This window comes from Pholcus phalangioides, unplaced genomic scaffold, assembly GCF_987345545.1.
Source record: "Pholcus phalangioides strain wild (caught in Gottingen) unplaced genomic scaffold, Ppha-v1.0 ptg000001l_1, whole genome shotgun sequence".
In the NCBI taxonomy this organism is placed as follows: Eukaryota; Metazoa; Arthropoda; class Arachnida; order Araneae; family Pholcidae; genus Pholcus; species Pholcus phalangioides.
Genome location: NW_028301594.1, coordinates 22,561,689 through 22,579,950, shown reverse-complemented (window position 1 = coordinate 22,579,950; position 18,262 = coordinate 22,561,689). Strand labels below are relative to the sequence as shown.

The window sequence follows — 18,262 nt, the reverse complement described above, 5'->3', positions numbered from 1 at the left end:
ATGCTGCTGCCCCGCGATAAGAGAATGAGGGACACTAGATGGCACTTTACTGTTTTTTTCCTAAATTAAATTGTTTTATTGGGGGGTCATTATTAAATTAAAATTTTTTATGTCTAAGAGGGATCTTTCCTTCATTCCCACGAAGAGGTCGGAAAACTTTTTTTTTTTCATTAGGGGTCGTTCTTAAATTAAATTTTTTATGTCACATCAGGGATCTTTCTTAAATTGCATCCTAAAATATTGTTGTTTTTTTTTCAAAGAAGTTTGATGAGTGTTTGAATTACTTTAAAATAAAAAATTATCGTTTTTTTTACGATGCAAGTCCTTCTTACTTTTTATGTCAGTTTTCCCAAGTCTGACTAAGAAAAGTCCCGATAAGTTTCCAACGCTTTTTTAACCGTTCTTAATTTTTTTAATGTAAAAAGTTTTCTTCCCACACAAATTAAATCCCCAAAAAAGTTCTCACCAAGATATTTTTTTAACACTTTAGCTGTAAAAAAATAATAAGACAAAGGAGCAATAAAATACAGAGTCATTTTATACGAATCAAGTTTTCATTTATTCAGATACATATACACGTAATAAAAAAAAATAATTGAATGAAAAATATTTACATGAAAAGAAAAAAAATAATTGAATGAAAAATATTTACATGAAAAAATATTTACAGCACCGTCTCTATCCGGTTGCGATTGCGTAATGACCATACGCATATGTTTTTACACCATCACCGAGAATATATCTTTTATCGTCACGGGGGCACAGCGATGTTTTTCGCAGGGCGACCGTTTGCAGTTTGTGATTCACGGAGGATCTTTTTATCATAGTATTTTTCATGGAGGATTGGTTACGGAGGCAAGCCAGATAATCTTGATGTTTTAGTTGTTTTTTAACAACCGCACGAACGACCCCTTTAGCGGTCTTTTTCTCCGCGACTGCTGTGACCATGCTATACATTTTTGAACGCAAACCGACGAATTCCACAACGGGTTCACCGCCGTTCTCATCCTTCATGACGCCCACCACTTTTTTATTCTGCAGGCTAAACAAAGGATGATCACCGGGGTAATTTGACGTGTCGAATCTGTGGAGCTCCTCCCGCATATCACTATAAATATCACTGGTTTTAATCTCGTATAGGAATGAATCTGTATCTGTGAACAAAACTTCCACACCGGGTCCGTATTTTTTCTTCATGAAATTATAATGAAAGTCCGCCATCAAGTGTTTGGACAGGTCCAAAATTGTGACACCGGTATATATTGGCCTGTCCAGATGGATTTTCGTTTTCAACATCTTGATGACGGCTAACTCACCGGTGATTATCCTGAAGCATTCGAATGCCGGGGATGATATCAGCTTCTTCAAGATCTTCTGGTTGTTCACGAGACGGATGTCGACGTGCTTCCTCAGATTTTCTAGTGATTTCCCGTACACAGCGTTGTTGAGCAGCTTATAGAAGTCCTTCTCGAAGTCGCGCCGGGCTTGCTTCCACTTTTCCGTATTGAACGCTATGTACGGGCGTATCCAGGGCTCCTGTGTGAACTCGATTGCACGCCGAACACCCGTCAGCTTCATTCCCAGCGACGTATATAACTTCAGGCACCGGTAATGGATCACATAGGAAGTTTTGTTCATCAGATTCGGTGAGAGCTTTTTAGATGGTTTATCACCGGGTTTTTTTATGTATGGAGACAGCATATCATTTTTAATTTCTATATTTTCAGCCGCCAAGGGGAAGCAGTTATGCTCGTCGTGTAGTTCCACCGGGTATTCTAAGTCCACTTCCAATATGTACCCCTTGGCGCCGTTGTCGTCCACACTCAAAAAGTCGATGCTCTCAAGTTCACTGGGGGACAACCATCTGAAGTCTCTCTCCGGGAGGGGCTCCATCATACACTTTCCATATAAATTATTCACGTCAAAATACATAATATATGATGTAGGATCACTGGGATTGTAACCGGGAACTAAAGGGTTATTCGCTCGCGCATACCGCTTGGAGATGACAGAGACGCCGCCCCTGATGCCTTTCTCCAAGAAGAGGTGCATATCAGGATCGTTGATCAATTCCAACTGCACACCGGTCATTCTCAAGCAGGCATTCCAAGCCAACCCCGGGGATGTGAACGTATGCACCGGATCGATCTTGTAATTTTCTTGACAGAGTTTTCGAAAGCTCTCGAACACATCCCCGAGAAGCAGCACGTCAGTCTTTACATAGAGATCGTGATATTCACCGAGATTTTTCAACTGGAATTCCCTCCAAACGGTATGCGCGTATGCGTACTCCTCACAGGAAATATGTTGATCCCCCAGAGAGGTGTAAAAGGCCTCTCTTGGGGGTAGCACCGGATCTTCGAATTTCTGGAACGAGTCAACATACTCGTAGGGATAGCATCCCTTGCGTTCAAGAAGATGACTCTTGTTATCGAAGCATTTTCGCATGTTTATAAAATCACCAGGGTTCATCGCCTGCACAAGAAGATACCCGTTGCAGAACTCGTCCTCGCCGTCACTTCCTTTCCTGGAAAAAACAGCAGTCGCGACGATGTTCCATTTAAGGGACCTGTGGGTGGTCATGTCCTCCCTCAACAGCCGCGTCAACTCCTCTCTCACGCTGTCGAGGAAGGTCGTCATGTCCATTTCGGTGCCAGGCTCGGGGGTCAATTCGTACGTCGACAACATATCTAAAGCGCGTCTGACTTGCCCTCCTCCTAGCTGCGGTGGTACTCGGTGATGGCTCGGTGCCCCAAGCTGGGGCGCTTCCCCGCCTTGCTGGGATGCTCCTCCAAGATGAAGTGATGCTCCCTGCTGCGGTGCTCCTCCAAGATGAGGTGATGCTCCTTGCTGCGGTGGTGCTCGGTGATGGCTCGGTGCCCCTCCAAGCTGGGGTGCTCTTTGGGGGGCGTGGCCCATGTTGCGTTGGTGGCGCATGAGGTGACTATTGCGGTGAAAAGCTGCACCGCACTCCATGCACTTGTGCTGGCGTTCACCATGCGTCAACCTATGACGGTTTAGATTCTGACGTAGGGAAAACTCCTTGCCGCACGTCTCGCATAGGTGTCGCTCCAGAAAAACAAATAAAAAGGGAATGTAGGACACGTAAGTCTAACACAAGCAATGGAGGAGAGATACAGAAACCCACGTCTTCCCGCTAGTTTCGGTGGCGTATCCGCCCTCAAGCGCGTGCTCAAGTCATCAAAGAAAAAAGAAATCAGAGATTGGTTGGCTGGCGAGAGAGCGTACACGTTACACAGGTCCATTAAAAAAGTGTTTCCCCGCAACAAAACAATAGTGGCCGGTCTGAACAGTCAATTTCAAATCGATTTGGTGGACATGCGTAATCTAGCAATTCACAACGACGGTTACAACTATCTTTTAACGTGCATCGACATCTTCTCCAAATATGGTTTCGTCATACCCCTCAAAAGAAAGACCGGTGACAACGTTGTCAAAGCTTTAGAAAGCATCTTTCAACAACGTCAACCAGTGGCGCTACAGAGCGATAAGGGGCGAGAGTTTATAGCCGCGCCAGTACAGCGTTATCTAAAGCGCCAGGGCATCAAGTTTTTCACTACGGAGAACGAACAGATCAAAGCCAGCGTGGTGGAGAGGTGGAACAGGTCGCTCAGAAACTGGATGTACAAGTACTTCACTGCCAAGAATACTTATCGCTACATCGACATGATCGAAGATCTCGTGTGGAGTTACAATCACAGGTATCACAGATCTATAAAAATGAGACCCGTCGACGTGAACCCTGGAAACGAGTCTGAGGTGTGGAACAATCTCTATGGGAATACATCCAAGAAACAAGAATGTAAGTTTAAAGTGGGTGATCACGTGCGCATTAGGAGATCGAAGCACACTTTCGAGAGGGGTTACGAGTCCAATTTCACCGAGGAGATATTCGTGGTGAGCGAGTGCGTTAGAAGGGAAATTCCCGTTTACCGACTCGAAATTCCCGATAGAAAAAGTTTTGAACAAGAGGAGAAGAAAAGGAATAGTCCAGTACCTCGTGAAATTTCGCGGGTATCCGAAAAAATTCAACTCGTGGGTAGTGCTATAAAAACCCGGAAACAGCGCACGCATCTGTCATTTTCGAGATGGCTTCTTTCTATCTCACTTTACCCAGCGATGCCTCCATGGACTTTTTTCCAGACAACACGCTCTCGAATTTCGTGGTTAAACTTCCAAACACCCTGGAGTTCGAATCCGAGATGGAAGTCGCACTGTCAGAGATAATTTATCCCCATTCGTTCCACAACATCAATAAAGAGACAAACACTTTCGAATTCGATGTCGGTAACAAGGTAATGAAGACCGGTCGCATAGCCCCGGGTTTCTACGAGACGACCCCTGAACTGATCAAAGCCATATCCACTCAAAATTTTCAAGACAAGATCGGTGTGACGTACAACAAAGTCACGAAAAAAGTGAAGGTGAACCTCAAGAAAGACGCCAAGCTCAGACTCAGACACGGCATAGCTGAAAACTTGGGTTTCGAGCCCGGCTTGATAGAGGGCCCGACCATCGTCGATGGCCCTTTCACAGCGGATCCTAAATTGGACTTTCATCTCTTGTACGTGTACTGCAATCTGGTTGAACCTCAGGTCGTGGGTAACACCTACGCCCCGCTACTGAGAATCGTAAAAACTAGCGGCCAAGATGGGGATATAGTCAGCGTGTCTTTCGAACGCGCGCATTACATGCCGCTAGCCAGAAAGAGTTTCGACATCGTTCACATGTATTTAAGGACGCACATGGGCAAGTTTTTCACATTTCAACGTGGAAAGGTGATAGTGAAACTACACTTTAGACTGCGACATGCATTATAAGCCGTACCGGAGCTGTGCCCACAGCATCAACGATTACTATCTGACACAGGCTGGAAACGGACTCGGATATTATCAGGGTAGCGCTCTGCAAAGAGGTTATGGCCTCGGATCCATATTCAGCTCTCTCTTCAGATCGGCCGTACCCCTGTTGAAGCGAGGTGCCAAGGCCGTGGGATCTCAACTGTTACGCTCGGGCGTAGATTTCGCCAACGACATCGTTCAAGGAAAAGACGCAAAGATAGCTGCTCGCGACCGTGCCAAGGAAGCCGGAAGGTCTCTCACGGATAGGGCGGCCAGTAAAGTCAAATCCATGCTCGGAGGAAAGAATAAAAGGAAGAGACTCGTCAAGAAAACTGTCAGTAACAAGAGAGCTAGAAAGCTGTCGACATCCGATATATTCAGCGATGGCTTTAATCCACGAAAATTCTCATGAATGTTTGAAAAGCGAAGCCGATCTGTTCACGGTGCCACCCACGGAAACCTCTATAGAATCAGCCGAGTGGGTACAGTACCATCCCATATCTCAAGTGCGTGATTCGGGGGCCCCCCTCGAATTTCACGTGGCCGGTAGTGCCGAAGAATACATAGACCTTTCTGCCACTCAGCTGTATGTCAGAGTAAAGGTGACAAAACCAGAATCCGACGAAGCCGTATCGACGGCGAATAATTTCCTACACTCCCTCTTCTCCCAGATTGACGTCTCGCTGAACGGGAGAACGCTCACGAACTCATCACACACTTATCCGTATCGAGCTTACCTGGAAACACTGCTTAACTACGGATCGGATGCAAAGAGAGGACCCCTGACAGCCGAGGGGTACTACAAGGACACTGCAGGTCACATGTCTGACCTCACCAAGAACGAAGGGGCCAAGAAGAGAGCAAAACTCGCGGAAAATTCTTTTGAAATGATGGGCGTGCCTCACGTCGACATATTCTATCAACAGAAGCTGATGCTCTCTCTCGTGGACTTGAAGATGAGACTGGTTCGATCGAAACCCGAGTTCTTTCTGATCACTGCTGCTCAGGGTTGCGACGTGGTTATCGAGCAAGCGAGTATTTTTGTGCGCAAAGTAAGAATGAATCCTGCTGTGGCTGTAGCGCATGCCATGGCGCTCGAGAAAACAACAGCCAAATATTGCATTAACCGCGTGATATGCAAGGTCTATTCGATATCCATGGGAAGCATGAGTTTCGTGCAAGATAACGTATTTCTGGGTGTCATGCCTAAGCGATTGGTTATGGGCATGGTGGACACGGAAGCATTCAACGGAACGTTCGGTTTGAACCCCTTCGACTTCAAGCACAACAACGTCAACTTTGTTTCTGTTTCTATCGATGGAAGACCCGTCCCCCACACGTCGCTACAACCAGACTTTAGGAACAGACACGTCATCAGAGCCTACAACACACTCTTCGTGGGCACCGGAAGGCCCGGAGAAGATAAAGGATGTGACGTGAGCAGAGAAGAATATGAAGCCGGCGGTTACAGCCTCTTCGCCTTCAACCTGATACCCGACATGAGTGACTGCGGACACGTGCACCTACAAAAGCAGGGTAATCTGCGAGTGGAACTCAAGTTCTCCTCAGCCTTGACCAAGACCGTGTCGGTTATCATATTTGCCGAATCGTTGGTGGAAATAACAAAGTCCAGAAGCGTCTTGTGTGACTTTGCGGGATGAACACTAAACAGATAGAGCACGCCCTCTCGACATACCCCCACACTCGAAAGGCTTTCCTAGGTGTTTTTGCGAGTGACAATTTACCCGAAAATGTGATCGCTTATCCCGCTGCACTGGTTGTGAACACGGACAGAGAGAACGAACCCGGAACGCACTGGTTGGCTATTTACATCGAAAACGAAGCGAGAGCTGATTTCTTCGACTCTTACGGGAACCCGCCCACCTATTTCAAGAAGGGACACATAAACAGATTTCTACGACGCTACTCGCGCGTCGACTATAATGACGTCATGCTACAATCAGATAAGACAACCGTGTGCGGTCACTATGTGATTTTTTTTATCTATTCTCGATGTATCGGCGAAAGTATGAATAATATTGTATCGCGTTTTAATATGCAAAACGATATGCGCGTAGCAAGCTTTGTAAAGAAAAATTTTTCTGTTAAATAAAAAATGCATTCGTAATTTTTTGTCATTTACTATGGAACCTTTCAAGCTGACACATCCGAGCACCGTGCTCATTGCCGGACCTACCGGTTCGGGAAAAACATATTTTCTCAGAGAAATATTAAAACACAGAAACGAAATGTTTCGAGAGCCTCACCCGAAGCGAGTTATATGGTTTTACGGCGAATATCAGACCCTGTTCGAAAACATGGAAGACTACGTGGAATTTCGAGAGGGGAGCAATTTCGAAAGCGTGGAAGAAGACAGCTTGGTGATTTTAGATGATCTCATGAACGAGCTATCCGGCGAGAAAAAATTAGCAAACCTTTTCACAAAGTACAGCCACCACAGAAAATTGACCGTGATTTTCATTGTGCAGAACGTGTTTCATCAGGGGCGGGAAATGAGAAACGTTTCTCTGAACGCACAGTATATGTTTCTATTCAAAAATAGAAGAGATGTCAGTCAAGTGACCCACCTGGGACGTCAGCTGTTTCCCAGCAAAATCAAATTTTTCAACGAGGTGTTCGAAGATAGCACGAAAAAACCGTATTCGTATTTAATGGTAGATTTACGGCCCGAGACGGAGGAAGAAATGCGCCTGCGCACTAACGTGTTACCTGGGCAGACGCAATATATCTATAAACCCAGGAAATGAAACTTTCCATTTTTGAAAATGATAGAGGTCGATAGAACCAGGTCTGATTCCAGCTGTCGGATAGAACATTCATAATCAAGGAGTTGGCGTGGTGTTTCATGCATTCGAGAGAGAATTTTCACTCTGTATACAAACCGCCCAAAAAATTTTCGGAATTATCTCCTAGAGATAGACACCAATGTCTCTACGTCACCAACAACATACACGAAATATCGTGGTCGGCGGGTGATGTACCCTTTGAAATGCTGGAGCAACATTTGCAGCGATTATCAAAAGTCGTATTGTATACGAAAGGCCACGACAAGTGTCGGATGCTACTGCAACAGTACGGGTTAAAGGTTTATAATCTCGATGCCATTCTCTGCCCCAATATTGAGAACTTGCCAGAAGTGAGCGCGAACTGTTGTCGCCACGAAAGCATGATAAAGCACTGCGCGCTGAAGAAGGCTATAGCATATAGCATATGGTTGGAATAAAAATACCGTTATTTAAAAGTATGGCATTGGAGAAGCAACAAGTGCTTCGTCTACTCTCTGCCTGTCCGAGGAATAAACGTAAGGATTTGTTGAAGAAATTACCGAAATCAGCATTAAAGACAGTCTGCGAGTGCTCACTCAATATTTTGAAGGGTGTCATACCGTTATCCTCAAAACAGAAAAATAAACTGAAAAGGCACAGAAATACACTTCGCAAACTCGCCTGCAAAAAGACGCCGCTATACGAGAAAAAGCGCGTGCTGATTCAGAAAGGAGGTTTTTTGTTCCCGTTAATCCCAGCCGCCATACAAACCCTCGCCACTTTGTTCACGAGATAATGGAGCACGCACAGAAATTCGCTCTGGTTCCAGAACAATTGTTATCGCGTCATGTGACCACAAAAGAGCAGCTTTCTGAGTTGGACAACGAGATGTTGAAAATACTGCGAAGCAAGGAGCCCGAAGCTACAAAAATTAAACTCTATCAGAATCTGCTGAACAAGAGAATCAACGTCGCCGAGAATAATCCACCGCGGTTACCAGAACCGAAAATTCAAGAAGTAGAAAAAGAGAAGAAAAAGAAAGTTGACGAATCACCAATAGCTCTGATTTCTGTCCCGAAATCGCAAAGAGGGCACTCAGAAAAAATTATCACGCATATAAATAAGCATCCGAACATATTAAAAATTAATTCTAACGGCTCGATCGTTTATAAGAGCAGACTCATCAAAGGAAGCGACATTCGCGATTTGATATCAAGTGTGGTCGGTCGGAGAAAATCACCCGTGGTGGGTCAAGAAATTTTCCTGAAAGCGCTAGAAGAAACCGGAGCTCCGAGAGATTATATAAAAAAACCCATTTTTGAAACATATTTGGTTAGAGCTTTGAAATGCCAACAACAGTGGAAGCCGTGATCTACGATCAAAACAATAGAAAGCAGGGTATCGCATGGAAAACGGATGTACCGTCATTCGATTTACCGAGCTGCTGGTCCTACGAATTGGAGAGTAATGGAGAACTGATAAGACACAAGAGAATGTTCGCCATATTCACGATACTGATTGTTATATTATTTACTCTTATAGCAACAACATATAAAAATCAAATGGACTTTGAAAGATGTAATTCCTCTCTTCCGCTGGGAGGAAATATTTTTCTCACGTATTGTAATAAAACCTACGATATACGCTATTTTAGCGGAAATGCGCCCACTACGAAAGCCGTTAATCTCACCAGTGCGCAAATGTATAAATTGATTCACGAGTCTGCGGATGTGCTCATATACAACTGAATAAAATATATTTTTTTCTATGTATTTGAATTCTTGTGCCGAAATAAATTTACCTCGTGACATGAAATGAAATTTAAACGCAATAAAATTTAACTCACGACATGAAATAAAATAATGGATCGAAAAAGTTCTACCAATAAAAAAAAATTAAAAGAAAACACTGACCTTTTTCTTCTTCTCTGGTGGAGCATAACCACTCGGTCCAGCTTCGTCCATTATACGCTTATTCATGCTCATACATTGTTTGACGAAATTCTCCTCGTCTTCTACCAAAAATTTAAATTCACTTCCACTAATTAAATTATCGTTGAGACATTCATCAATGAAATTTTGTTCATCAGCAAACAACCTAACTAGATCTTCTTCATTAATCCCGAAATTCACGAAAGAACTCATACTTCCAATGCGAACGAAGAAAGAAAGCTGAAATGAAGTTGACTCTATTGAGATCAGAAACGAAATGAGAGATCGTGTGAAGACGACACTTTTTATCGCGAAAGGTGATGACCAGAGCGTTATCGATGATTCATGTACAGCCGACGGTCATCGCGGTGACTCACATGCATCTGGGTACTCGTCACAATCTCACTCTACTGATTATTTTTGACTCAACTTGTGCTCGCCAATACTGATTATTTTTGACTAACCAAATGTAGTACTGATTTTTTTTTATACAGTCGAATGTTATACTGTTGATTATTTTTTGGTGCTATCAAATCACCAAATGGGGTACTGTTTATTTTTTGCGCTTGCCAATGCAATAGTACTGATTATATTTGACTCCAACATAGTATATTCACATACTAGTTCAATTATATATAAACTGTGTGGTAGACGCAATTGCTTCACTCAGTTCTCCGGTTCACTTGGATACGCTCTCTCTCTCTCTCTCCGCAAATCTCACTCGGTAAGAATTTTTTTTTTTATAACTATGGCTTCTCGTGTACTTGATCTGGAAGGGGTAATGCTTAGAAATGGACTATATGTAGTTAAGGAAATGGCTTGCTTCAATTTAGGCACAGGGAGAGTGTATCATTCACTCTATCTGCCACCTTTTTCTAGCGATGAGCTTGCAGATGAAGATTTTAAGCAAATGGTTTGGGTTAGTAAAAATATCCATAATATTGGATGGGAAGAAGGTCTTTTCGACTATAAATTGATGAAAATTCATCTCGTAAGCGTAAATAATAAGTTTAGTCAAATTTATGTTAATTGCATGCAGAAAAAAAAATTTCTAGAGCAGCGATTTAATTTGAAAACGGTAGAAGTCTTGAACTTTCCTAAATCGCTAGCGACAAACAGCGTTTCTTGCAGCTTTCACCCTCTGCAAAAGGGTCATTGTGCTAGAGGGAAGGTCATGGCGTACGCTGAATGGTTAGAGAGTTAAAATTAATTTCTAATTTTTTTTTTTTAATAATAGTTACAATTTTTTTTTAATTATTTGTTTATGCGTAATCGAAAAAAAAAAATATTTCATTGGTTTAGGGAATAATTTTCATCTATTTTTTCTTATCGTGAGATTTGCGGATTGAATGTGTTGTCACTCTTCTCGTTTAGAAAAAAAAAAAATGACAAGTCTTTGCTTTGAATACGCACAAAACGTTCTGGAACAACCCAATGCTGTGCTACGACAACTTGAAAGGGAAATCGTATACCGTCCGGCCGAGGAATGCATCTTCAAGTTCGGTGATAGGACTTATCCAATGCCCCGCCAACACGCAGCCTACGACGACCCCGATTTATTCTACAAATTTTCTGGAATGAAGCTCCAAGCCCAACCGTGGACGCCTCTCCTATTGGATTTGAAAGCTGTGGTCGAGAGCATCACAGGTTACGACTACAACTTCGTCGTCATCAACCGATACTCTGATGGACAGAAGAGCATCTCCCCTCACTCTGATGACGAGGCGCAGCTCGTGAAAGATCATCCCATCGCTTGCCTCTCCCTGGGCGCTGAAAGAAAAATCATCTTCTCTCGTCGGGAGCACAAGTCCGTGGACCGAATCCTCGAGCACAACAGCCTCTTGACAATGATACCTCCAACTAACCAGCTGTGGCGGCACGCGATTCCAAAGGACTCGAAAGTCAAAGACGTTCGCGTTAGTCTCACGTTCCGGAAAATAGTCCAGACAAAGAGGAAAGCCGTGGCAGAATCACCACCAGCTAAGAGATCTCGCAGCAGTGGCTTCGATAAAAGCCAACTACCAACCAACATATTCCACATCGAAGAGAACTTTTATGTTAGTGTAGCGATCTTCAACGGGGAAGTGAAAGTTCACATACGCGAATACTACGAAGAAGAGGGACTCGTGAAGCCAGGCAAGAACGGCGTGACTCTTTCTCCATACGTGTGGCAATGCTTGCTAACTGAATTCTCCTAGAACATTCTTAGTGTCCGAGAATTTGATAGCGGATTACAGCGGTGATGCTGTGATCATTCAACCTATTCATCGCAACGGTGAAAAGTTTCAGTGTTTTGGAAACATCGTCAAGATGTCGTTTTGCGTAGCAGATAAACTTTTCTGGTGTGATGAAAAACAACAGCTTCATAGTGTTATCACCAAGTTCATCCAGAAAACACTCTGCTTGGACTATCTCAAATTGTGTGTGCGTGAAATCCAGACTAAAGGGACAAACTCTTTGGATATTACAGATGTTCTCGCTAAACTGGTGAGTGAAAAACTTTCAGTTACCATTGGAAATGTTATTGATTGTCACGGATGCTCTATGGGCTATGCCAATCAGCTGGGCCATGAATGTCTGCAGGTAGATGACATGTATTACAAATATTCCGATCACGCTATAACTTTGACTTTCGCGAAGTCGCAAAAATTCTTGTGGAAAATTACAATGTCGTAGAAAAATGTTTTGATGCGATTGATTTTGATGTTTTGAAATCAAAGATAGAAGAAAATTATTTGAAATAAATGAAAACTTGATTCGCATAAAATGGCTCTGTATTTTATTGCTCCCTTGTTTTATTATTTTTTTACAGCTAAGCTCATCTTGGTGAGAACTTTTTTAGGGATTTAATTTGTGTGGGAAGAAAACTTTTTACATTAAAAAAATTAAGAACGGTTAAAAAAGCGTTGGAAACTTATCGGGACTTTTCTTAGTCAGACTTGGGAAAACTGACATAAAAAGTAAGAAGGACTTGCATCGTAAAAAAAACGATAATTTTTTATTTTAAAGTAATTCAAACACTCATCAAACTTCTTTGAAAAAAAAACAACAATATTTTAGGATGCAATTTAAGAAAGATCCCTGATGTGACATAAAAAATTTAATTTAAGAACGACCCCTAATGAAAAAAAAAAAGTTTTCCGACCTCTTCGTGGGAATGAAGGAAAGATCCCTCTTAGACATAAAAAATTTTAATTTAATAATGACCCCCCAATAAAACAATTTAATTTAGGAAAAAAAGCAGTAAAGTGCCATCTAGTGTCCCTCATTCTCTTATCGCGGGGCAGCAGCATCCCTTATCGCGTGGGAGCAAAGGGGATCACCCATTGTTCTCGTGGGGATGCCTATTGTGTCCCAGTTCCACCATTTCTCCCCTACTCCTCTACAATGATATTTTCTCTTCGTCGAACCGTTATATGTAGAGCCCGGAACGTCAGGCGAAATGCCATAATTTCCCTTTTTCGCTTATTTTCAAACTTTTGCTTGGGAAAATGTCTTTTCTGAATTAGGCATTTCCATATACGGTAGGAAAAATTCAGAAAAGGCATTTACGTTAGGAAAAGTTTGACATTGCTTTATGTTTTTTCACGAATTTTGTAGAAGCCATATTCTGTAGAACTCAAATATTCTTAGCCCATTTAGATGTTCGAAAGATTTTCTTTTATCTCCAACACTTGGCAGGGCTGGAAATGGAAGGGGCAGGGAGCAACTGCCACGGGCGGGAAAATTTAGGGGGCGGCACTTTAAGGTGGGAACAAAGAACACCGATATAAAATATCGTTGTAGCAGTTTCAAAATCTCCTCAAGTAATATCGTTGTAGAAGGATTTATGGTAACCAAGGGTATCGTTGTATCGAGAGGAGTTTGAGATTAGACTATATTCAATGTCAAAAACGATTTGAAAAAACTGTCGTTGCAAAAGGATTTATCGTTATATCGAGTACCTTGTAGCGATGCATGATTTTATTTAGATTGCTTACTGCTGCAGCCCTAATATTATGCAATTGCATAAGTGAGAATGCACTTAAACGGAAAATCCACAGTTTCGTACCCATGTTTTGTGCATATTTTCCCTTTGTAGGGTAGCTTCAGTGGTTTTGAGTGCTTCTTTTTCATTTAACGTACGTATATTTTTCAATATTCCTGTGGGACATATTTATGAACTTTTATCGCACATTTTTGTATTTCATGAATATTTCATCATTTTCAAATGCAGATTTCAAAACTTTTGTGCATTTTTTTCATTTTTCGGCTGTTTTAAATGCATATATTTTTCGTTTTTTGGCTCTTAAATGCATATTTTTTTAATTTTTCATATAGTTTTATATATGGTCCCATACTTTGGCATTATTATAAGACTTTGTTTTCATTCTTCGCACATATTTCGATTTTATGTATCCCATATCTCGGCATTTTTAAATAAAGATTCATCTTAATTTTTAGTGCATATTTAAGTGGTTATTAGTGCTTGTTTTGGGCTCTAATTATGACCATGATCGTATTCCATCTCCGGAATTTTGCTCTGCTTCCTTCTGTTTGCCAGAACATGCCACGATGCCCTTTCTCAATGAAGAGATATGAGCAGATTTTGCTCGGCCGAGTAGATGTGAAGAAATAGATGAATGTGAAGCGCTGTTAATTGTGAAGGAAGATATTCCAACAGAAAAAAATTCCAACTCAATAATGTTTACACTATCGTTCCTGAAGTCCATTGTTGAAAACATTGTCAACAAAATTTTATTATTACAAATGCCAACAATGGCATCGGGTAAGAAAAAAAATTATATAAAGGGGACTGTCCTAAGTTGTTTTGTCCACAGGAAGTAGCTTTTAAGGCTTCTCCTGGAGGGCAATCGCGTGAATTCGCCTAGAATTTCGACGTCAGTCACCGAAAGTTGGACCTAAGAAACCAACTATCGCGAACGTGTAGGACTTGGTCATGTCGAAGTATGCACGTTGAGTGTTAGCCCCTCTTCGATGATGAACTCTAGGTCTCGGTTCCGGGGGCAAAACTCCGTGCCCCAGCTAGATTTTTGAAGAGTGGCTCGAAGGAAGCGCTCGTAATTGCATTTTTTTGCTTTTACGAAACTCGCCATCGAAGCTAACCTTGGTGGCCGTCTGAGTAGTTCCCGCGCTGGGTCTGAGGAGTTCTGAGAACGGACTAGACCGAGGTTGATATGATAGGCCTGCGAGGATCACCATATATAAACGTTATTATTCCTGATTATTACAACTATATTGTATTTCACATGGTCTCCAATTCCAAAGTACAGTTCAATTCGTGAAATTGAGTAAGCAATGCAGATCCAAACTGCCCTCTTTGCTCACTGGACCGTAGCTAAAGATTTATTCCGGAGTGTGAAAACCGACACACATTCCGGGGTGAGGAATCGGAGACCACAGTAATAAAACAAATGCATGTTATTCCATATGCAGCCTGATTACTTAGTTCCCCTTGCCGCATTTGACTTTCGAACTTTTGATCCCAGAGGCATACTTCCGATTACGAAAAGTATCCAAAAACGTGAAGACCTTAACTACGCCATTTATGTTGCAGGAGGTTGTTTGGTTATTAAAATGAATTTTTCCTTCAAAGCAGTGAATATTAACCAAAATATGGTATTTTTGCATTATTGTGATAGTGCAACTTGCCTGTCGTAGCCTTTGTAATTGAATCATTGAATTGTAAAGCAGTGGCGCCCCAAAATGATGCTTTCCCCTCACCCCCCACAAAATTTCTAGTTGCGACACCGTATCAGTTGAATAAAATTTCATTTTTTCGGTGATTTCATTTCTAATCGGTGATTATGGTGATCACATTATCCTACATTTACAAAACCTCCTCGTAATCGTGAGTAAATTATCATATACATGTAACAATGTTTTTACTTTTCGCTCACTTCATACTCTGCTTTTTTTAATTAGTTATTTCTTTTACTAATTACGAAATCTATTCCAATAATTCTGAAGTTATTTTTTCACTAATTTTATAGTTTAACAACGAAGTTTTTTGCTACATTAAACAATTCTTGATTTTTGTTTCCCAATTATTTATATCATTAGATGTAGTTATTTCTTTCAATAGTTCTGCAATTATTTTTGTATTACTTTCGAATTTTCATCGCATCTGAAATTAATTTTTTTCAGTAATTCTAAAATTATTTCCTTCACTAAGGTGTTTTTAAACAAATCTGTAAATTCGGAAGTTATGTACACCCTTTTGGATGCCGAAATGCGCTTTTTGAAATATAATACTGTAAATGAAAACATGGGTCTCAAAAAAATGTTTTGAGTCCGGGTCTCCCGAATTTGTTACTACGGCACTTTCCAAAACCACAGATTTAATACTGAATCTGGAAAGTATCGCTGGGGTTTAAAAACAATAGTACAGATTTTAGTGATCGGCACTATTCAATGACTTTTTTGTGGAATTCAATCGTTTTTACTTGTAAATCCATGTGATTGAAAACTAAACCGCCTTACAACCACATTCTTTCAAGTTTTGTTTGACAATCCTTTTACAATGATATGGTTTTTTTGGTAAACCATACTAGTGATCTAGTAATTTACATGGTATTCAATTTCACACAAATTGCATTTCAATCTGTAAAATTGAGCAAGCACAACCGATCAAAACTATGAAAAATAAGTGTAAATTTTTTGTTTTCATTCCCCCCCCCCCCAATATGCAGCTCGAGGTGCGCCGGTTTCCCCGAGAAGGAGATTGTTCCCCCCCCCCCCCATCGGGGATATTGGAGCCGACTGATTTAGTGTATATTTGTATATATATATGAATTGACATCATTATCATCTCATCATGCCCCCTAGCTTCCAAGTCAATAGATAGGAGCACAATTTCTAATTTAAGGACTGAATTTGCAAGCTAATTTCCAACTGTAATTCCTGGCAGTTAATCAAAATATACTGTAAGGCAGTAGAGTTCTCAACATTTTTAAGTCCACAGTAAAAGCTTCATTTGTACGTAGCCACGGTCCTTTAAGGGTCCACTTAAGGGCTGTAGAATCAGGATCCCATATTATAAGAGATACTAACCCCCGGCCCGGCAAACATAGTTCGCCATACGGAGTTTCCCGAAGGGAGCATTTATTTTCTCCACAAAAAAAAAAATCATCAACTTTACATCTTGGCCCAGGGAGCAACCATTAACAACTCGCGAGCAGCAATTTAGTGTCCCTGGGGTTTATAATAATTGCTTCACTTGAGTATTATATTTTACATTGTAATTATCACACTGGAGATACACATTCACATATCACACATGAGTCCGACAATCATTTGATCTTTCAACATAAAAAAAAGAGAAAAAGAAAGAAAAAAAAACCTATATACACATCAGGTCAGCTGAAATATACGAAGCAAATCAGTCCGTCAATCAGCTAACTTTGCACGAGATCGAAGAACATCTTAGAAATATTTCTTATTGTTGAAAATTCTTGTTATGAGGATCCCTCCTTCTTTTATAGGTCTATAAGTCGTATGTAAGTCATTGGAGGTATCCTTGTTTTGTGAAACATAAACTGCATTTTTGTTGTTTACATAATTGGCCCTATTTGCATTCTTTTGTCTGTCTTTCCGCTCATTTTCTTCTACACTATTCCATCGCCTTTCTCTCTCGTATCCATTGGTGTTTTGCCGTCGATAATCGTTCCATCGTGCTTGCATATTGCTTCCAAAGTAAGTTCTTGTATTATACCCCATGCCATTCCATTCGTTTCCTTCACTTTTGTTCCAGTTTGTTGTTCGCTCATATCTGTTGTTATTTCCTTGCTTATAATCATACCATTCTGTTCTTCCATATGTATTCGCATATCCTCTTCTGGGGTTGTATATTTGATAATTTCTATTCCTTGGTAAACGTATGCTCTGCTTTCTTCTATTGAGTCTTGGACTCCATACATGTATAGTATTTCTCCAAAATTCGTCTCGTAAAATCTTTTGTCTAATTTCTTCTTTTTCCTTTTCATTCTGGCAGTAAATTAATATTCCATTATTTATTTCCTGTAATCTTACTGCATTTTCCTTTGTTATTTGTTCGGTGATACTCCTCATCTTTTGCTGAAATGTGCCCGTTCTATCTTTCTTATTAGGATATAAATATAATCGATGGTGTTTCGATGACTCTTTCATATTTTTTCCGCTCCATCTTTGCTGTTGTGACTCTGCGACTCTGTTTTTCAGTCTTTATTTTATTTTTACGTGCGAGTTCCTTCTTCTTCTTTTTTGTCCTCCTTAAATGCTGTTTCAACTTCATTTAGAGAAGTCCACGCTACCCTTTTTGGTGATGTCTCTCCAATCTGTTTTCTTTCATTACTGTGTGCTGGTATTATATCCTTCTCGTCAGAGTTGATTTCTTCTATTACTCTTTCGTAGAGAAGGGAATCTTCTTCTATTTCTGTTTCGTTCTCCACTTGCTTTTCATTCGTTCCAGAAATATTTACTTGCATTGTAATATCTGATTGCACCATTTTATTCAATTTATCTTCTACTTCTTTGGTGATAGTATTTTTCTTTAGAATGTTAAATTCATTGGTATTATTTTCAAACCACTCTAATATATTTAACAGGATCCTGTTAGCTTTTTTTCTTGGAGCATTTGGTATGTTGAATCTTGTTACACCCTTATTATTATTTGTTGTGTTTGAATTCACTATAGTTCTTACCT

The 18,262-nt window shown here is 41.0% G+C and overlaps 2 protein-coding genes across 2 annotated transcripts; one reads left to right on the top strand and one right to left on the bottom strand.

Moving 5' to 3' along the window:
- Positions 1-678: 678 nt before the first annotated feature.
- LOC149090078 (uncharacterized) lies at positions 679-2,919 on the bottom strand. The gene has a single exon (XM_089235226.1). It carries the CDS (start codon positions 2,917-2,919, stop codon positions 679-681), a length of 2,241 nt encoding a protein of 746 aa, XP_089091352.1.
- Positions 2,920-5,245: 2,326 nt separating this feature from the next.
- Positions 5,246-6,523, top strand: LOC149090077 (uncharacterized protein F54H12.2-like). Its single transcript, XM_089235220.1, has one exon. It carries the CDS (start codon positions 5,246-5,248, stop codon positions 6,521-6,523), a length of 1,278 nt encoding a protein of 425 aa, XP_089091346.1.
- Positions 6,524-18,262: the final 11,739 nt, after the last annotated feature.